General features: G+C 39.6%; 1 protein-coding gene across 1 annotated transcript in view; it reads right to left on the bottom strand.

Annotated features, from left to right (window-relative positions):
* The window catches only part of POLA1 (DNA polymerase alpha 1, catalytic subunit), a 321,815-nt gene that overhangs the window by 112,746 nt on the left and 185,817 nt on the right, over window positions 1–23,252 (bottom strand). The window contains exon 35 of the mRNA XM_081115420.1: window positions 8,120–8,236. Coding sequence (XP_080971546.1) covers window positions 8,120–8,236 — 117 coding nt within the window. The remainder of the gene's footprint in view (window positions 1–8,119; window positions 8,237–23,252) is intronic.

Below are 23,252 nucleotides of genomic sequence, written 5' to 3'. Positions count from 1 at the left end.
CTCTCTCTCTCTCTCTCTCTCTCTCTCTCTCTCTCTCCCTTCCTTTATCTCTAAAAATCAATTGAAACTCCCCCCAAAACATAATTTTAAATATTAAGTCACCTCTTGTTTCTTTTAGGTGCCTAGTTTAATAATTATTTTTTATGTTCTAATTAGTTAACATTGATCTATCAATCAATAAATCCTATTACATTCCATGATTTATTATTATGGCCCTGTCTTATCACTCCCACTGTTAGTCAAGATTCTTTGGCCACAGTCATTACACGGAGACTTACACACTGTCTTCTGGCCAGTTACCAAAACCATATTTTAAAAAATTATATGACCCATCTCCTTAAGCAACTGGCTTCTGGGGTAAAATGAGTAGGAGCAAGCACATTTTTAAATATGCTGCTTAAAATATTAGAGTGTCCAAGGAAACAGACCCCATGATTTCTCATTCCAGGGGCCAAACCAGTCACAAAACCATGAGATCATCAACATCCAATCAGTATTGTTGTGGTTTTCTCTTTGAGAGAGACTCCTGTGGAGAATGATAAACTAGAAGAAAAGATGATTAGCAAGTGGTATAACGGTCCTACATAAAAGGTACTGATTAAAATGGAGCAGTGTTCACCTGGAAGAAGGAGCCTATCCACTAGTATGTGCATAAATACACTTCAACACTTTAACAATATTTTGGAGAAGATAAAAGAGGGAAGGTTAATCACAGCATCAGATCTGTAGTAGACAAAAGGCTGGGCACATGGCAGAATCAGGATCCAAAAATCCACAATGGGACAGTGATGGGATGAGCACAGCAAGGAGATTTCACAGGGTTCACTGGAAGGTCTCTGTCACAGAGAGTGTGGGTTGGCCTGCAATACCCTGTCTACTCTTTATAGCAGAGGTGGGGAATATCCAGCCAGTGGGCTGTATAAGGCCGGCAAAATCATTTGGTCTGACCCTGCCAAGGTATTAGAGGTAAGTTAATGAAATGTTTGACCAAATATAGCAGGCTAATTTTTAAGCTGATAATTTTGTATGGTTTGCAAATGACATTATATTTGGTCACAAGGGTTTCCAAATGGCCCTTGGCAGAAAAAAAAGTTTCCCACCCCTGCTCTATAGTAACAAAAAAGCTCTTCTGTCCATGTGAATAATTTCCGGCCCCTGAAATGTAAGCCGGAGTGTTGGCTGGAACTTCCAGGAAGGTTGCTCAAAGAATTGACATGGCTGGGAGGTGTATCCTCCAGCGGTTCTCAACCTGTGGGTCGAGAACAATGAAAATACATCCTGCATATCAGATATTTACATTGTGATTCATAACAGTAGCAAAATTACAGTTATGAGGTAGCAACAAAAATAATTTTATGGTTGGGGGTCACCACAACATGAGGAACTGTATTAAAGGGTTGCAGCATTAGGAAGGTTGAGAACCACTGCTAGACCCTTCAGCTTTTTTTTCCATCTTGTAGGCTGGTCTGAAGGAGTTTGTGCAGCCATCTTGGACCACGTTGTGATCTTGAGGTTAGAAGCCTGGCATTGCCAATGATGGAGAAGGGCAGAAGCTTATGCCCCTGATGACGCTGTGGAGCTATAGTAATCCTCAACAGCCCACACCTGGATTTCTGTCACATGATACAGTATTGTTTCTTGGATAGAGAACTGAATGTCCATTCTGTTTAAGCTGCTGTTACTTTTGGTCTCTAATTCCTTCAGTTCAGTACAATTCCTGCCTGTTATGGGTTGAATTATATCCCTAATAAGGTGTGCTGAACTCCGGTTAGGCCCCCAATACCTATGAATGTGGCCTTATTTGGAAATAAGAACTTGGTAGATAAAATCAGGTTAAGATGAGATCATACTGGGTTAGGCTGGGCCCTTGACCCAATATGATTGGTGTCCTATGAAGAAGAAAAGATACAGACACACACAGGGAAAAGATGGCCATGTGACTACAGATGCAGAGGCTACAGTGATGCATCTCTGTAGGCCAAGGAATGCCAAGGATTACTAGACACTAGAAAAAGAGGCAAGGGAGGATTCTCTCCTATAGATTTCAGAGAGAGAATGCCTTACCAATACCTGGATTTCAGACTTCTAACTAGCTCCCAGAACTGTGAAAACAATAGGTTTCTGTTGTTTTAAGCTATTTGGTTTGTGGTACTTTGTTACAGCAGCCCTAGGAAACTAATACACCACTAATGGAGTCCTAGACTTAAGTCTAAATAAATCACTTGGCTCTCAAAACTCCTGACAAGGCATGGGCCAGAGGTTGCATGTGCAAAAAATATTATGTGCTTTTAGTATAGAGAAGGCTCAAAATGAATCAACATTGTGAATATAGATGCCAAGAAAGTTAACGCAATCCTAAATAGACTTCACAGAAATTGGCTACCTAGAAAAGTTGGCAGCAGCAGGATTGTTCTGCTCTGTACCAGCGCCAGTGAGGGCAGCTGAAGTGTAGCCTGCAGTTCTGGGTTCCTCACTTTATTGGGAAAGGAACACTAGATTGGGATCATTATTCTGAAAAGCAGAGTACTAGAAAAATGTCTGAAGACCTAGGAATATTGGGCCTAGCCGGGACAGGCTCAGGAAGATAGCCACTTTCACTGTTTAAAGGCTCTCATAAAACAGGAAAACAGTAGATGCTGAATAAGTGCTTACTGAATGCCGGGGTCCAGCCCCAGCGGTCCAGGGGTTCCCAAAGGTGTGGACGGAGTCAGCGAAGAATGTTTTACACGGAGACAGCATTCAGAACTCTCTAGCTTTCTGTAGTCTCTGTGGATCTTCCTGTGCCTGGCTGAGGCCACAGAGAAAGATCCCGAGGCAAGCTGAGCCTTTATTTTATAGTCAGAGGTAAACAAGGTAGTGGTTTCCATAGTTACACTGTTCTTGCCAATTTCACTTGTTTTGACCATAGTTACACTGTTCTTGTGAGTTTCACTTGTTTTTGTTCTTGTTCTTGCTGCACTTCCCTCAGCCCATTAGCTTCCCAGATAAGATCTAGGGAGCGTCATAAGGTCAAGCCTAATTATGCTTAAGAGGACTGTGCCCTCTAAGCTGGGACTTGTTTGTGACTTTGCCAACAGGTCAGTCGAGGCTTAATCCTATATAGGCTCCCCACAACTGAAGGCAAAGGATCAATCCATTCAGTTGCACTTGGAACAATGAGTTGAGTCAAAGGACACACATTTAGGCCAAATGTAGGACCTATCTAGCTAATGAAAAAGAAAATAAACTTTGAAAGTATATTGAAAGAAGAAACCCATCAGTGGATGACTAGATAAACACATGATGGTATCTCTATGCAATGGACCATTATCCTGCCATAAAAAGCAATGAAATACTGACACATGAAATGCTACAACATGGCAGAACCTCAGAAACATTGTGCTAGTTGAAAGAATCCACACAAAAAAGGTCATCCTATATAATAAAAGGGCAATATGCAAATTGACCCTAACAGTGGAATGGCCAGGAATGACTGGTTGCTATGATGTGCACTGACCACCAGGGTCAGACACTCAATGCAGGAGCTGCCCCCTGGTGGTCAGTGCGCTCCCACAGGGGGAGCTCTGTTCAGCCACAAGCTGGGCTGACAGCTGCAAGTGCAGCTGTGGTGGTGGAAGCCTCTCCTGCCTCCTCGGCATTTGGACATCCCCGAGGGCTCCCAGGTTGCCAGAGGGGATGTCTGACTGCCAGCTTAGGCCCGATCCCTCAGGGAGCAGGCCTACGCTGGCAGGTGGACATCTCCTGAGGGTTCCCGGACTGCAAGAGGGTGCAGGCCAGGCTGAGGGACCCCCACCCCCAGTGCACAAATTTTTGTGCACTGGGCCTCTAGTATATTATATGATTCCTAATGGGCATAGGGATTTCTTTGGGGGTAATGAAAATGTTTTGAAACTAGAGGCAGTGGTCACACAACATTGTGAATGTACTAAATGCTACTGCATAATTCACTTCAAAATGGTTCATTTTACATTATGTGAATTTCACTTTAATAAAAAGGGATGGAAAAATTAAAAAGAAGGCTAGCATCTGCTTTGTGGTAAGAGAAGCTGTATGTAGAATTTAGCAATTTCTGCATCAAAGAACAAGCACATTAAAATCACAACAGAGATCCAAAGGACCCTTCATGGTAAACACTGAGAGTCTACTGAAGGGTAACTAATTACTAGATACAAATGTTCAAGACTTTCCATCATGGTTCTAAGGTTCTCTGGCTGGACAACTCATGATTACTACCTTAAGAGATCACAATTATTTTTCTATTTTCATTTTATGCTGAAACAAAACACTCTCCCAGGTGGCTTGACAACATTCTCAGTGTCCCTAAGTGACTTATCATATCAACAATTCATTCAACCATAGCCATTTTGAAACTGTAACACACAATGATTATAAGTTCATCATTTAAATTCTCCCTTGAATGCCAAAGTCCAGTATGGTACACATATTCCATTATAAAATTTTTCAAAGCTTTATAACTGAGGATAATGTGGAAAACACTAGAGTTATCCCAAAGTAGGATTCTAAGTCATTTTACTGCTTTCCTCATAAGTGGCCTTCAAGAAATTTAGTTGAATGAAAACCTGAATAAAAGGCTCTACCACAGTTCTCCTGCCTCAGGGGCTGTACAATTTCACAAATTATTTCTACCATGGCCCAGGGAGTCTCACTCATGTAGATGGTTTCTCATCTCGTCAAAGATAGAAATGTTAGTGAGAAAAACTTTAACTTGGTTTAAAATCCTAGTTCTATAATGAAAACAAAACTTACGCTTTATTTTTTATGAATTATATAACACAGAATACACTGTGGGTTCAGCTCATAGCCATACAGATTTGGTCACCTTAAGAAGTCAAAACCATGTCCCTAAAATAAGGAGATACTAAGATATTTATTCTCTGTCCTGGGTAAGTCCCGTCTCTATCACCAGTGTGGAAAAGGGTTCTATTCACTTAGGAACTTAATGCAGTCCTCGAAGTTTTTATTCCTGTATTTATTTGGACTTCCTATGTAGCAGCGGATACCCAGAGAATATATTTTTAATAATCAGCAATTTGCATACTGTTAAATTCCCATGAACCTAAGAAAACGTTACTGATTTTTTTTTTTTTTTAAAAAGGTATTTTAGAAGAGAGATACATCTGAAACCCTGGGAACAAAATTGCCCCAGCTTACTTCTCATAACTCTGGCAACATGAGCCGGAAGAAGAGCCAGTTTTCATATTCCAAGTCAATTCTGGAAAGTACTCAAGCAAACTGCAACCCAGGACTAAATGAGAGTAGATTTATTATGTGAGGATGAGACTGGCACAGTAAGAGGCAACTGCTTTACCATCAACCTTGAACGTGTTTAAAGTCCCCACTAGTCTAACATTAGGAAAGCAGTGCTTTTGTTCAAATGGATATTTACAAATGCCTATTTTTGCTCACAGATAATCAATTTTATATAATTTAGGTAATGTTAAAATAGCTTCATAAATAAGGACATGCCCTGGTCATTTGATATGTCCCTAGCACCTAGCAAAGTGCTCGGATACAGGTGTTCAATAAATAATTTTTAAATGAAAGTAAAATATGATTGAGACACAGCAACCCAGAACTTAAAAACCAGTTAAGCACAATCCTGCAAAATTAACACGTTGGAAAACCCTATGATAATTATTATAATGACCCTATCCATAGTACCACTGATTTTGGAACTTCTCTAGAACTATTAGCAGGTCCTCGAATAACGTTGTTTTGTTATAAAATTGATGAGATGTCATAGGAAATTAACTCTTATTTATATCAATCAGCCTATGTAAAACTGGTTTCATTATACATCATTTTGCTTCAAGTCACAAAACCTATTGACGCTGTTAAGTGAGGAAAGATATAGCTTTTTCTTCCTGCTAGGAAAGCCTAGGAACCTCATAAATAGAAGTAAGAAATTCCCCACTCATCACTAGCAACTCAAAATGAACTGCAGAAGAACAGACTTAGTCCCACTCTCCAGGTCCCTGTGAGGAAAAGCTAAGGGCAGTATCACCAACCAGGATGCTATGAACCTCCAGCTATTCCCAAGGGTCATGTTCTGAGCTGCAATATGACCCAAGGAGCTAAGCTATAAAAGCTTCTCTCTGGGCAGAGTAGCTGATAACTTTGATGCATGCCTGCCCCAAATGCCACCGTTTTGAGGACAAGAATACGAAGCGAAAGAAATTATTTCAAAATGCCTGTCAGTTCGCTCATTTAAAAAGGATAATAAATGATCAAAGAAAACCAGATATATGAAACCACTCACCAATAACATCATCAACCTACCAGGAACATCATCAACGTGTACTGAAAGGTTACTGATCTGCTAGCTGTACACTTTTCTTTTACTTTCTTTCACCAAGAATGCAATCATAAAACTGGTTGACTTTCTAAGAAGTAATTCAATTCTCACTGAACTTCACTTGATGATCTAGATGTTAAAGGCTCAAAGGCAGCATGGGTTCTTGAAGCAAGGTGATTCCCCTGGAGTCTGCAATTGGACTGATGACTCACACTAAATTGATACACTCTTGTTTTCTTTCTGCACCTGCTGATGCAAGTCTTGCCATGAGGCTGACGTAAAAAGAATTTGCTGCAACAGCTAATTCTCACTTTGTGTTCTGTATTTTTAGAAAACCTACACTCTACTTTGTTAATTATGGAAGATCTACAAAATTAGGGAAGGAACATTTATACATATCAAATTAGTTTAGTATAAGTGAATAATAATGTTTAAATGCTACAAAGGTGGTAGTAAAAACTGGTTATAGTCTAAGTTGGGATAACCTAATAAGAAAGCAATCTGGCAATACAAATCATGACCATATTGTATTTATGTATTTTGATGTATACTATTGATGAAATACCTCAAATAACAACAAAAAATAACTTAAGCAAGAAAATATTTGTCACAGTTTTCTAATAAAGACATAATGAAAGTAGCCTAACATGCCCAATGAGAGGGATGGTCAACATTGCATTTAAAATTTTTGGTACTGAAAATTAAGTAGCAATACAGACAGATGCTTGACAAAAGATAATACAAAAGCGTATTTTCATTATGACTGAAAACACGTAAAACATACATATGGATAAGCAAAACAAGAGAATATACAACAATGGTTGTAGCCATTTGTAGTTTCTGACTTCTTGCTAAATTTTGTGAAAAGACAATATATCATCTTAAATAATTCACTAAAACTAGCCTGTGGATCAACCATTTTAAGTGAAAAGATTTGAAGATAAAAGTTGCTTAAAGAAACCTGCCTCTGTGTTAAAAAACAAGTAAATACATAACAGGTTTCTCACTCTCTTCTCACCAAAATCCTTACAAATCCTCGGGCCAGACCAATGTGGAAAGTGAGGCACATTACAGTCCTGTTAGGCGAGACAGACTACACATGACCATTTTATAGGCTCTGAGAATCTGCAATAAGCCTGTTTAACTTTGGCTAGTCCAGAGTTTGCTAGATGTAGTTGATTACAAAACCCTCTTTGCATGCAAGACCCCCAAACATTCTTCTCCCCACAGTTTGGGAAATGGTGCTTGGATGATGCTCAAAGGAAATTACCAGGAAGATGGGTTCCAGACCATGTGCTCCCCAGTTGAGAGCCACTAATGATAGTCTGCCTTATACCTCAGGTATATGTATTAAGGCAGAGAAAAGGCTTGAGAACCACTGATCTATGCTGCTACTTAGAAACAATGGAAGCCCATACAAATAAACCCTGTAGGGTACCGGTTTGGGAGGTTTTCTGGTACTTACAAAAAGGGTTCTGATCTAGTCCAAAGGTAACAGCAGTTTCTGCAAAGAAATGGTACCTATTCTTTGTAATTATCAAGTGGTGACCAAAGAAATCTGAGTAACCCATATGAGAATTAGTTTCTCTTTTAGCTATAAATACAGTATTGCTCATGAAGTGAAGAAAAAAGCGTATCTTTTTGAAGTCTGAATATTTAAAATATATGTGTATGGTAGTAGGGTGTCTGTACCCAGCAAACTCCAAATATCTACTTCCCAGAGCTAAGGAATGGACAAACACAACCCCCACCCCCTAAACACACACACACACACTTCTTTAGCATCATTTATGCCACCTTTACCTCTGGTCGAAGTGTAGCTTTCATGCAGACTTGGCAAAGAGGTCCATTTCGGGAAAACTGAAGGGGAAGGTGCCGAATTCGATTTCGACAGGTTGGCTCTTCACAAATCAACCAGCCCTGCAGAGAAAAAAGAGAACACTTCAGTCCCCTCGCCACCATCAACAAAGGCAAATAAAGACCCCTTTCATTATCAAGATTGACTCACCTCATTCAAACTTTCCTTAGAGATTCCGAAATAGCTCCTTACCTTTCTTTCCTGATGTGTTTATTTTGATCTATGCCCCAAACTTAAAAGTTAGGCAATTCATCAAGTTTTACAAAAAGAAAGATTACATGAGATGGTATTCTCTTTTCTTAAAATACAATCCCATCCCACATACAAAAATACCTCCCAATAAAATCTTATATGATTATTCACAGATGTAAACCAATGGATTTTAGTTTATTAGTACAGACCATTACCAAAGTAAAGAATATACCACACAGAAATAAATGACTTTCCCAACAGCCGAGTAATTATTTATCACTTAATTAGAGGCCCGATGCACGAAATTTGTGCAAGGGGCTCGGCCCACACAGCCACAGCTTCGTCTAGAACAGTGGTTCTCAACCTTCCTAATGCCACGACCCTTTAATACAGTTCCTCATGTTGTGGTGACCCCAATTTCATTGTTACAAATTGAACATAATTAAAGCATAGTGATTAATCACAAAAACAATATGCAATTATATATGTGTTTTCCGATGGTCTTAGGCAAACTCTGTGAAAGGGTCATTCGACCCCCAAAGGGGTCGCAACCCACAGGTTCAGAACCGCTGGTCTAGAAGGATGTCTGGAAGATCATTCGGCTGTCCATTCTAATTACCATATTATGCTTTTATTATTATAGATTGCTGAGATCAGTTTCCTTCTCTGTGAAATGAATACAACAGTACCTGCTTTACAGGGTTGTTGTGGTTGTGATGTAATACATTCAGAGTGCTTAGAACTATGCTTGGCATAAGAGAAACACTGACTAAATGTAAGCAACTCTTTTATGTAAAATTAAAACACTGCTGGACTGGTGTGGCTCAGTGGTTGAGCATCAACCTATGAACCAGGAAGTCATGGTTCAATTCCTGGTCAGGGCACATGCCTGGGTTGTGGGCTCCATCCCCAGTAGGGAGTATGCAGGAGGCAGCCGATCAATGAGTCTCTCACCACTGATGTTTCTCTCTCTCTCTCTCTTCCTCTCCTTTCTGAAATCAATAAAAATATACTTTAAAAAATAAATAAAATTAAAACATTATTTTACACACTAGAGGCCCAGTGCATGAAATTCATGTACGTGTGTGTGTGTGTGTGTGTGTGTGTGTGTCCCTCAGCCCAGCCTACACCCTCTCCAATCTGGGACATCCCTCTCACAACCCAGGACTGCTGACTCCCAACTGCTCGCCTGCCTGCCTGCCTGATTGCCCCTAACCACTTCTGCCTGCCAGCCTGATCACCCCCTAACTACTCCCCTGCCAGCCTGACTGCCCCTAGCTGCCCTTCCCTGCCAGCCCGACTACCCCTAACTGCCCTCTCCTGCCAGCCTGGTCGCCCCTAATTGTCCTCCCCTGCCAGCCTGGTCACCCCCAACTGCCCTCCCCTGCCGGCCTGGTCACCCCTAACTGCCCTCCCCTGCCGGCCTGGTCACCCCTAACTGCCCTCCCCTGCCGGCCTGATCACCCCTAACTGTCCTCCCCTGCAGGCCTGGTTGCCCCCAACTACCCTCCCCTGCTGGCCTGGTCACTCCCAACTGTCCTCCCCTGCAGGCCTGGTTGCCAACTGCTCTCCCCTGCTGGCCTGGTCACCCCTAACTGCCCTCCCCTGCTGGCCTGGTCACCCCTAACTGCCCTTGCCTGCAGACCTGGTCGCCCCCAACTGCCCTCCCCTACAGGTCTGATCTCCCCTAACTGCCCTACCCTGCCAGACATCTTGTGGCAGCCATCTTTGACCACAAGAGGGCGGTCATCTTGTGTGTTGGAGTGATGGTCAATTTGCATATCACCTCTGTATTATATAGGATGTTCTCTGGAGACTGCCATGTTTTCAAGGATTACGTCAACTGACCACCCTTTCCCAGTGGTTTCAAATAGCCACTGCCCACTTCTCTGTACAGTTCCCTCCTGCAGTTACTCCCCCTTGCTGCTCTTGTGTGAATGTTCTCATACACATGTGATAACAGTATGCCTGTTATCTTAAATCAGCATTGTTTGCTATGAAGCGTATCTGTTAAACAAGATAAGACTTCACAAATGGGGTTGAGCAAAACTCAGGTTCTCTGGGGGCTTTAGTGCTATATGTATTAGGCATAATACACCTAAGGCAAACTAGGGGGTATAAAGGTGAACAAGGTATGTTCCCTTGTTGCATGGGTTCCCACTCGGGGAGCTGCAAGCAGGGACCTGGAACCTTTGGAGAAGCAGAACTTCTGAACTGGTCTTGAAGAGTAAGTATAAGTTGGAGAAGGCAGGAAAGACAACTTAGGTAGAGAAAACAACATGCGCAAAAGAATGAAGGCCAGAGAGAACTATGTGGAGTATGATTAAGAAAGGCATCAGTGACATTTTTAACCACGTTCCCTGTTTCTAGACTGAGCAACCTGTTTGGTTTTGTTCTGCCTAAAGGAGAGCAATATATCTACAATTGCTCCTTAATTATGTTAGGGACCTTCGTCTGCCACTTATTAATGTGGCCACATAGCATTAATCCAAAGCTGCAGGATGTCCCTATTCGCTGTGCTAAGTGACCTCATTCTTCAGAATAGGCTCTTCTTGGAAGTAGCTACAACCAAGTCAAGGCAAAGAACTCCCAATCAGTTCTTCCAGCTCCATTTATAGCTTTTTTACTAGTACACCCAAAGGAAGCGTACTGTAACATTTTGTACTAAAAGATAATATGCTATCTTTAAAGAATATAAAATCCATCTAGACAATACATTCATAGTTAGCTTCATTCCTATCTTTAGTCAATTGGCTGAAATATTTTAATATTTAATTTAAACTTTTCATGTAGAGGGTCTCAAGGAGTCCTTATGAAATCTTTAATATATACCCAGAAATATATTTAATATTGTGGAGAGTTTCAGGAAATTACAATCTAAATATGAAAACAAGGTATACACACACACACACACACACACACACGTAATTCAGTACAGTTTGGCTTTAAGAAGCAATTTGTATGGTACCAACTATAAATGCCAAACAGAGAAGGGATGGAGTTATGTGGATCCTACCACAAACTAGAATAAAGAATCAGTGGTTCTGAGTCATAGTCATAGTCATAGTCATAGTCATCATAGGGCCAAGTGCCACATTTTCTTGATTTAAGAACACATTTTTATTCAGTTTACTATTTCTAAAACTCAGATGCATTTACAATTGACATGTACATTTAATGATGTATTTGTATTTCCTTCAAAAAAGCTGTTAAGATATAACTCACAATTGATGGCCTCTTAGAATTAAAGAAACAAGATACTTTGGTTTAGTCTATTCTAGGTATGGAGAATACCGAGGGGGACAGTACATCTGATGGCAGCAGCAGGTATTAAGCTTTAAATGAAGCCTATGAACACTGAAGGTCAGATTAAGTTGTTTCTGGTTACCATGTAGGCATATTAATAAAGGAAACAGTAGACTCAAGCAAACCACGTGTGGAAAATGTAGGACTGGATGACTCTTTTATCATTCATTTGGAGTTGTTACATTAAAAAAAAAATACACACACACACACACACACACACACATATATATATTTTATTGATTTCAGAAAGGAAGGGAGAGGCAAAGAGAGAGAGATAGAAACATCAATGATGAGAGAGAAATATTGATTGGTTGCCTCCTGCACGCCCCCCACTGAGGATGGAGCCCACATCCCAGGTATGTGCCCTGACCTGGAATCAAACCATGACCTTACACTAGCTGGGCTGGAGTTGTTACATTTTTGAGACAATAAATTATTAAGCACCAGGATATAACCTGGAAGTTAAAACAATTTCTTTTCAGGTTTTGAAACCTGATTCCATCAATTTAATACAACTCCATGACTCACGAGGTGAGCTGCAAACCAGGGCGACCTAAATTGTTACCTCACCTGTTTCTAAAGCAAACACCTAACTATCTCTGACAGAGTTACTAACTAAATGGCCTTTCAAGTAATATAGAAAACAGATAATATAATTTGTCTAGACTTCCTACCAGTTATAATTAACATTAAAGAGTTCTTTTCTTCTTTGTCACCTCTCTCTATTCAGTACTTATTTGGGTTTGTTTGTACTTGCTATCTGTTAATCTCCTTTTACAAATGACAACAATAACTAGTGCTATTATACTTGGAAATTAAACATGCTGATAACTGTGTGAAGGGAACTGGAGCTGAAAAAATATTAAAGCCTGTAGCTCTTTATACCTCTTGTTTTATTTTTATAATTGAGCTTTTGGTCATGGTCTATTTTAAACAAAACTCTTCTATGGGGGAAATAGGCCCTAATCATATTCAATATATGCTTTGCTTCCATTCAATTTTTTCAAGTACATTTTGGTTAACCCTTTGTTCCCCCCAACAAATAACAGTTGAATGTATTAAGTCTACCTTTCAAAGAACATTTGTGTCCTTAAAAATAAATATGCCAGCTCTTTGAAAAAAATCCCATGATGGGGCAAATCATCCATTGCAAGATCTCACAGTAAAATTTACCTTGCATGGGTGTTAAAAATGAAGTAAATGAAAATGCTAACATTTTATAAATTTACTTTGAATTACTACTCACAGAGACAAAACTAAACTAATGTTCATTTCCCATGTTGGGAAATAATGTACTGTCCAAAATTATGTTGCCAAGTCAATAGAAGAAAAAAAATTTAATAAAATGTAGTTCTTTGGAAGTCAAACCTATAAGAAGATTTGGGCTTTAATAAAAACTTCCAAAACCACTCTAAGGACGTTGTCTGTCATCCAAATATGTCATTTTATTATGCAATGCCATACCAAAGTGCCAAATTGTCATAACCAACAGAAATAAGGTTATTAACATACTTTGTCTATTTTATATTTTCATGTACATATTTCTGCAGCCCCTTTTATGGCTACACAAATTTGGGTAGTTTTGCAAAAATAAAAATATTCTGAATTTTATATACATACATATAAATTTTGTGTGTGTGAGAAGAAATAAGGCCATTAAGTTTTCCGAGGGCTACCCAAACCATGCTTATATGTAAAGGATTCAAAAGAGGTGAAGCCACCTGTCCAATAGCAAAACAATGATTCCTTTAAATCATTATATACAAAATTATGTGAAATGTTGATTGGTTCTGATTGCTAATATTTCTGAGGCCTTAACTAAAATGTTTCTGCACATGATAAAAAGAGATTGATTTCCACTGGTAACTGAGGTGTTCCTCTGGCAGTTGCCCTTTAAACACAAACTGTTATTAATTTGAGTATACTTTGCATTTTTAGAAGGATGCATGCACAAAAATCATCCAGACCTGGAAATGTGGTGCATAGGAAGCACTCAAAAATATCTTTTGAATATAGTAGTTCCCCTTTACCAATAGATTTTCACTTTCTTTTTTATTTTTATAATCCTCACCTGAGGATATTTTTCCATTGATTTTTAGAGAGTGGAAGGGAGAGAGGAGAAAGAGAAGGAGGAGGAGGAGGAGGAGGAGGAGGAGGAGGAGGAGGAGGAGGAGAGAGAGAGAGAGAGAGAGAGAGAGAGAGAGAGAGAGAGAGAGAGAGGGGGGGGGGGAGAGAATGATATGAGAGAGACACATCAACTAGTTGCCTTCCACATGTGCCCCTATTGGGGCTGGGGAACATGCAACTGAGGTACAAGGTATGTGCCCTTAACTGGAAATCGACTCCTGAACCCCTTAGTCCATGGGGAGAAGCTCTAACCACTGAGCAACCAACCAGGGCCACAGTTTCACTTTCTGTGGTTTCAGTTACCCCTGATCAACCCAGGCTGAAAATATTAAATGAAAAATTCCAGAAATAAACAATGTGTAAGTTCTAAATTGTGCACCATTCTGAGTAGCATGATAAAATCTTGTGCAGTCCTGCTCCATCCCCCCAGGATGTGAATCATCCCTTTGGCCAGTGACTCCATACTATAAACACCTCTGCACACTAGTCACTTATTAGCCATCTTGGTTATCAGATGACTGTGGAGGTACCATAGTGCTTTTGAGCAAGTAACTCCTATTTTACTTAACATTTATTCACATAACTTTTATTACAGTATTTTATAACTATTCTATTTTATTATTAGTTATTGTTAACTTCTTACTGTGCCTAATTTATAAATTAAACTTTATCATAGGTATGTATGTATAGGAAGAAACATAGTACATGCAATATAGGGTTTGGTACTATCTGTGGTTTCAGGTATCCACTGCGGAATGTATCCTCCATGGATAGGGGAGACTTTTGTAAATGAATGCATAGAAGCGATAAAATAAAAATGCACAGGAGCACGTTCATGGAAAATAATAAGGAAAGGGTCTAAAATTCACAGTCCTTATTATCTTTGTTTTTTTTCTTTAATCCTCACCTGAGGATATGTTTCTATTGATTTCAATAGACCAGTGGTTCTCAACCTGTGGGTTGCGACCCCTTTGGGGTCGACCGACCCTTTCACAGGGGTCGCCTAAGGCCATCGGAAAACACATATATAATTACATATTGTTTTGTGATTAATCACTATGCTTTAATTATGTTCAATTTGTAACAATGAAATTGGGGGTCACCACAACATGAGGAACTGTATTAAAGGGTCAAGGCATTAGGAAGGTTGAGAACCACTGCTATAGATGGAGGGGGGAGAGGAGAGAGAGAGGGGGGGGGGAGAGAGAGAGAGAGAGAGAGAGAGAGACAGACAGACAGACAGACAGACATTGCTTAGTTGCCTCCTGTATGAGCCCTGACTGGGGAATGAACCTGCAACCAGGAATCAAACCCAAGACCTTCTGGTATACAGGACAATGCTCCAATCAACTGAGCCACTTGGCCAGGTCCACAGTATTTCCTATTCTTTAAAAAAATATATATTTATTGATTTCAGAGAGGAAGGGAGAGGAAGAGAGAGAAACATCAATGATGAGATAGTATCATTGATTGGCTGCTACCTGCATGCCCCATCTGGGCATGTGCCCTGACCGGGAATCAAACAGTGACCTCCTGGTTCATAGGTCGACACTCAACCACTGAGCCACGGTGGCTGGAGTATTTCTTATTCTTGAATCAAATATGTTGTGGGCCCTTCTCCCATTTCCAGTCAATCACCAAGTCTGCCCCCTGGCCTTATAGTCCTATTATCACCAACCTCACCCCAAGCCCAGACCTCAGAGTCAATCTATTGCAATAGTCCTCTATCAGGTTTCCCTGACTCCATTCTCTCCCACACCCAATGCAAAGAGAGGCCAAGCCTAGTTTCCCAAGGCCTTTCCACTCCCATCCCCCAACCTGATACCTCTCAGAGAGTATTAAGAACCCATGCTTTGGTCTGGCTTTCCAATTTTTACAGCCTCATCCCATTCCTCTTTTCTCATCATTCTCTTACACAAACTCTTTGCCCCATCAGATTTTTTTTCACCGACTTCATCACATTTTGCCTATTGCCAACTCCTTGTCTGTACTCATGCTGTAGAAGCTCTGCATAAAACACCTAATCCTTGAACACCACTTCCATTCCTCTCCTATGAAATTTTCCCACCCCCCCAGGGCCTGCTCCCTGTATCCCAGCTACAACTGAGCACATAACGCTTTGCACTATCCCTGAACCATCTTATTTTACCTCCTTAAATGGATGGTCAGGCCCCCAGAAGTGACCTGCTTTGGATTGGTAGTGTCTTCCACAGTCTCTAGCACAAAGGTTCACACTCATTGAAGAATACAGAGTTGAGATTATGGAAAACCACACCTGAGTGTGTTTCTCTCTCATTCATTAATGGGTCATTTTTAGAAGTCACCAAACCTCTGAGTCTCAGTCTCCTTGTCTATAAAACAGGAAGTAATGACACCTATCCGATTGGAATTGTTAAAAGGATCAAATAAGAAAACCCACACAGAGTTCAATAAATTAAAATATTATTATCCTACATATGCCTCCAGTACTGGGGAATACCAGTGCTGGGCTATAGCTGACATTGCACTATTAAAGGTGTAATATTCAAATGTGGTAAGAGCCAGGTCAATTTTCACCTGGTGTTATCCCAAAATGGAGAATCCCAATGATGAATAATGGGTAAAATTAGGCAGAGCTACATCTCAATTTGACTGCAAAATAATACAACTATGTAGTCCATGTAAGTGAAATGATCAGGCTTTCCTTGATAAAACTATACTGGAGCCCTAGCTGGTTTGGCTCAGTGGATAGAGTGACGGCCTGTGGACTGAAGGTTCCTTGGTTCGATTCCAGTCAAGGGCACATGCCTGGGTTGCAGGCTTGATCCCCAGTAGGGAGCGTGCAGGAGGTAGCGGATCAATGATTCTCTCTGATCATTGATGTTTCTATCTCTCTCTCTTTCTCCCTTCCTCTCTGAAATCAATAAAAACAAAAATAAAACAAAAAACTAAACTGGATTTGAAGTTACAGATAGAATGGATGGTGAGGGAAGAGGAGGTGGTCTTTGCTTTACTTGGAATTCAGAGATTTTCAAGAGACAACACAACGCAATAAAGCAGTGACATATGATTTAGTTTAAACTGTAATGGCTCTCCAGGAGTGCAATGACAGGGTCACAGGGCTAGGTCTGCCAGCACGCATGCTCTTAGAGTTCATCATATCATTATTTTTCTATAATGGCCTAAACACCCCCTCTCCCCAAACTAGTGCACTTTGAGAACACCAGACCCTCTTTTCACCCCAAACCATTTATACATGTTCTGGGGTCTCCTTGTAGTCAAATTTTTGTCACAGAATTATCCCCAGCATAAAATGGGTCTTCTTATAGATAGAACACAGTATGGGCCTACAGCTGCCTTTGAAGAATGACATGTTGTGATTTGGGACTTTCAGAAACATAAAAAAACAAATTGCTTTCTGACCCACATTTGCACCCAAAACTGGGAGAAATTTTTCCTAAGATCTCCAGGGGAAGTTTTAACAGGAACATAATTTTGCATTTAAAGTTAAATTTTCCACACTGCAGCATTCTGGTATGTCAAAGAGTGATTATTAAGTCTCAGAGAGGTGCCAGGGTAGGAGATGAAAGAGAAACTCAGGAAAAATATATATATAAACTAACTATTCACCAAAGTTAATACAAAAATATTTTTTTAACAAAATTATCAAAACAGATGTGGAAAGTACCTTGTCGGTCAATGTAAGAATTTTGAATATTATTAAAATTGATTTTTAAAGTAAGACATCTCTTTAAATGAACAGTCACATGTCATTTCATCCAAGTTATTTGAAACTTATTGATCTTATCATTTGTGCAAGGACCAGACTGTGCCATCAGTTTGCTGAAAGGATAATGGAGCACTCCCCAACTGTTATGATAGGTTAGATGCAAACAGCGCTCCTCATTTAAACACACAGAATAGCACTACAAGTGGACAAATTCTAACCTCGGCAATTGTATATTACATGATAAATTAGCAAGTTGTTCTGCTTTGCCTCACATCAAATCCAATACCATAGCCGTGTTATTTTAATTTGCAATCTGAAGTTGAACATCAGAAGATGTACCTGAGGGACATTAAACCATCTTCTCCTGCTATGCTGTGAGCAGAGAAAGCCAACAATTACCAGCAATTTTATTTTACCACTGTAGGACAATACTAGAACAGTTAAAATCGTCTCCACGCAAGCAACTGGGCAAAATATACTTAAAATTACTTTATATGGAAGATTACATTGGGGGGGGGTTCAATGGTGAACATGTATCTTTCTGTATGGGCAGTTGAAAATCTCTCCTGGTATATTCAAGCCTATTGTATAAAATACTCTCCCTATTCATCCAACTCAAAAGCAAGCTACATTCTTAGGCTATAATAGGTCACAACTAAGTACACAGTACCTTGCTTCAGGAATAATTTCGCTTTGTCTGTCAACTGTCAACAAAGCACAAAGAGCTCATGCAACCCAGCCATGTACTGTGGATGTTAGAGAGCTAAGAAAATACAAATAATAAAAATACAAGATTTGTGAGCAGCCCTGCTTTCGCTTTATATGAGAAAATGGAAAGCATTTTCCTCTCCACATTCCATTAATCTCTATTGTATTACAAATCTTTTCACAAAAGACTTTTGTTTTCACTATGTGAAGCTACAAGTGACTTGGGGATGTAATATTCCAACCACGATGAATGTCCAACTTTTGAACATGAATGCTTATAAACGGATGTGCCAGTTAAGGCATATAGTCATTTCAACAAGAAAAAGGGGAAAAAAAATAAAATGGAATGGTAAAATGGCTACTCTGGTGTTTATATGATTTTAGTGATAAAGCCTCTAAGAAAAAATTGTTAATTACTTCCACCACTGACCTTGCTCTCAAGTCTCACTCTTGAAAAAAAAAAAATCACCTTCACTATATTACACACATGAAGAAATAAACTTCAAAAGTTAACTCAAGGTTTAGTTTCGTCAATATGTAACCAGAAAAAAAGACTGGAAGGAAATACTCTAAAATGCCATCACTGGTTCCCTTTTGGTGGTTTCTTCTGTTTCTGTATTTTCTAAAATTTCTGTAAGTGTATATTGCTTTTATAATCAGAAAACCGTTATTAATGAGGGAAGACACAGTTTTGACAGAGCTTTCAATATAATCAAATCACCAATCCATCTGAAAAAATACCTTGAGCTATACCATGTGTTTCATTGTAACCAAGATGAATTTTCTGGGAATGTGCTTAAGGAAAAAAGAGCACATAAAATCGTTTTTTCTTTCAAACATTTTAGACTAGTTCAGAAATTTCAAAAAATAGGTCAATTTAAGCATATAAGCAGTTCTCAAGTAGAAAGTGGCAGGGCATGTATTAGTGGTATTAGAATAATTTATCAAATTAAGCCACTCACTGAGATCCACATAGCCTTCGATGGAAGATGATTTGAACACTTTTCTTTATGATGCTGGATCTCTGAAGGTGGGTAGCAAATCAGTTTTAAAGAGAGACGCTTTGTTCCCACGTCCCCTCCCCTGCCTTTATTCAGTGTACACATGGATCAGCTCATGTCCAGGGTAGGAATCAAATGTTTAAAAAATTCAATCAGGAGGACATGCTCGAACCTTATTACAAGCACAGTTTCTTTTCTATGCTCAAGTCTAGCTAAAGTAATTGTTATTATTTGTTTGTATGCAGGCTAGAATTTATTGGCATGGTTTAATGTGGTATGCCTTTGGGTACAGAGCAGCAAATGTTAAAACTGAACTATATATGCAATTGCCTCAAAGGGCATCTTAAAATCAGTATGGAGTTCAAACCATCACCAGGCAATGTTTGTTCATTTAACTTTAATTATTTTCTCCTTGAGAGTGGTACTAATGAAACGGAATATCTTTCATGGTTTCGAAGGGCTGTTTGAATGGTCTGTAAACAGAACTAAGGGTAGACAAGAGATCTGGCTGAGCCAGGGGGTTGCTAGGTGATGCAGAATGTAAACTCACAAACTTGTTAAGGTTTCCCTTGCTTTCATGCCACTTTCACACACTCTCAAAAGTTTTGAGAATTGATTTTTCAGGTGGCCATTAAAAAAAGAGAACCCCCCTTCCTTCGAAATTCACTCCCCCAGATGATCTGCCAGATTCAGAAAAGAAGAAATGCATCTTTGGATGTAACCAGGGAAACTTTTGCTTTGACATAAACACAGAATCATGTATTTTATGAATGCCCGTAATTTCACAAACAAATCCACAAAGGTGGATTTTTGAATTTTAAAAAGACATTTCTAATCTTAACTTATTCAGCATGGAATAAAATTAAGATTTCCTTCCAAAAAAAAAGGTGATCACAGCTTAGAGGATTTGGGGCACAAAAACCAAAACCCCATGGCAAATACCTCAGCCCAGATTATCTTCGAGACAAGCCTTTTGGTTTAGCCACACATCTCCTGGCCTACACCAAGTCTGACTGCCTGTGAGGCTTCCTCCTCCGGCCCCCTCCTCCAAGCTCCTTTTTAAGTAGCTGATCAGAGATTGTCCAGTAAGAGCACTTTATTAGATCATCAGCCAGAGGGGTTCACAAGTACTGAGAGCAATGGGCTCAAATGCGGCACATCAGTTTTAATAGACCAGGGGCTACTAGTAAACTGCAGATACTGCTGAGAACTTTCCATGCACTGAACTCTTGAAAAAGCACCGTCTCTCCAGCTTAAATGCAGCTGCCTCTTTCAATGCCGCAAATGGGTAAATTTGACAAAAAAGCCACCATTAAGACTACATGAAAGGCTCAAGACAACATCCTTTCAATGCTTTGTACTTCAGTAATCAGATGTACTTACTCACCCCCTCCCCCAAACCCGATCAAGAACTATTTCTGAATGGTAGGAAATAATTCCACTTTGTACATCTTTTAGTTAATCAAGACTTTCTATTCAGCAATTTGACCTTTTGTTCAAAACAGGATTATCAGTTTTTTCGCCAGTTACCAAGGGCGACTCGCATGGTGAACATAATTGCAATAATTTGCAAAACACCATGGCAACCCACATTACAACTAGGTAAATACTGGGCTTTTGTGCTACATTGTTATTTTCAGAGATGCTGAAGTCAAAGAACGAATGACAAATGAACACAAAATTTATATTTGCTTTGTCTCAAAAGAGAAGAAAATTGATAACAAGAATTGGGGGGGAACCGACTACAGCTGTAATTTCTAACTTGATTAATTAGGATGGTAACAGTCCTTAACAGTATATTCAACAAACAGCCCTGACTTCGTCTCTCCACCCACCTCTCTCTATACCACTACCACTATCCCCCCAACCCCAGACAAATTTTTTCAGCCTGGAGAACAAACATCCCCCATTTGCTCTTTTCTTCAACTTAATGGAACCCTTAATTGCAGAATATTGTTCTCCTGCTCTTCAGGGCAGTGAAAATGAAAAGAAAGGAGGAGAGTGCCAGGGCAGACAGGGAGCTACAGTCATTTTTCCCTGCCTCTTCTGGACACCCCAGGCGCAATGATGAGACGGCATTTTTCTGGTCTCAGCAGCTGTTTCGTAGCAGACAATAAAGTACAAACTATTTAGCTTTGCAGAAAAGCCACTTCTTTCCTCTTGGCAATACAACAAGGTAAGTCTACACACTGAGACGAAGTTTCATAATTTCAATGCCAGAATATGAGAAAATAATGTTAATTAAAAAGCCATAAATTTTTTCCTGTAAATAATGATTAAATGTGGTTCTGTCCAAAAAGCTGTTGAAATGCATGTGTTTGCTATTTGAGGAAGATGTTCAATAATATATCAGTGTGCTGAAAACCACTTTATACTCAGAGAGAGCCCAATTCATAAAACAATCTAAAAATATAAAGTCAGTACTCAGAAATTAATACAAAAATTAAAACCACATTTTGATAAACGTAATCTCAAAAAATAGTATTATCTTTCCTGTAATAAATATGATTATAAAAGTTATATCAGAATCGTTTATCAGGTATGAAAGACAGGTTCTATTTTATAGTAAAGGAACAGTTTTTTTCTAAGAGGCATACACTCTGTTATACGGGCTAGCTTTTTGGAAATGATCAAAATTGACTTTCTCATGAAAATGTAATGTTTTACGATGAGATGAGAAAAACACACACAGAAAGGGCTTGCAGAAGTTATACTGCTGAGATCTGAAAAATAAGAAGCTCCAGATGCACTCAACACAGCCCAGCCTGCTTTCCTCCGTCTGCCTTATAACGAGGCAGAGCAAAAGGAGTTTCTCCAGGGATCTGCATATTTCCACTAACTTTTGAAAAATCAAATGAACCTGATACTATAATGAGTCCGTTTTTATTTTGTCAGAGCTGAAAACTCCCAGACAGATCTCGAAGATTCAGCTTAGAGAAATCACAATATAACATTCTTCAGAATATGCCTTTGAAATTACAGATACTGTGATTTCTCTGGAGGAGTGGAAATCAAAAGAATGTGACACATTAACTCCTCACGTCGGTGCCAATCTCTTTATACTTGGAAAACATATTTTATTTTCTGGCTTAATTCATTTCAAATTTACCATACCTGTATTAAAGTACATTCTTATCAAAAGTCCAAATGTTAAGAGGAAATGTATCCTTTAATGCCAAACAATAAGGGTTGAACAAGCCTTCGGTACTTTTCAAATAGGCTTGACGTTAGACCATAAAGTGGGCATAAACTCCCCATGACACTTGAACTTCTTTAAGAAGCCCAAATGAAATATTTAATTTTTAAAAATATAGTTTTATTGATGTCAGAGAGGAAGGGAGAGGGAGAGCGAGATAGAAATATCAATGATCTGAGAGAATCATTGATTGGCTGCCTCCTGAGTGCTCCCCACTGGGGATAGAGCTCGCAACCTGGGCATGTGCCCTCGACCAGAATCAAAACCAGGACCCTTCAGTCCGCAGGCATTGCTCTATCCACTGAGCCAAACCAGCCAGGGCCCGCCCAAATGAAATATTTGATAATCTATCTGGAATGTCTTCACTTATAACATTTTACCTAGTACACTTGATCCCTCCTGGCCCAACCTTTTGTTTCTTCTATTCCAGTATTTGTTTGTTTTTCCTTTTCTCCTCTGTTCCCTCTTCCCCACTTTGGCCAACTGGATAGGATGCTTCTTGACTTCTATTTGTGAAGTGCAACATCCAACCCTCTATAATATCAATAAATTACCCAAATCCCAAAATCAGGAATGGCAAATACCTAGCAAGTGACTGCATTCCATCTTCAACTCCCTCCCCAATGGTCCATATAAGATGAGAGCCAGCATGCACTATGAAACCCACCTGCTATCCTTGCTCTAAATCCTCCTTGCTCTAGAATTCTCAACTCTGGCTGCACATTGGAATCACCAGGGAGCACTATAACACCGACTGCTGGCTGGGCACCACTCCAGAGTTTCTGATTCAAATGGTCTTGGGGAAGGGCCTAAGAATTTACATCTCTAACAAGTTCTCA

Source organism: Myotis nattereri (assembly GCF_964212035.1).
Source record: "Myotis nattereri genome assembly, chromosome: X".
Taxonomy (NCBI): domain Eukaryota; kingdom Metazoa; phylum Chordata; class Mammalia; order Chiroptera; family Vespertilionidae; genus Myotis; species Myotis nattereri.
The sequence above is the reverse complement of the archived record's forward strand: the minus strand, read 5'-3'. Positions and strand labels throughout refer to the sequence as shown.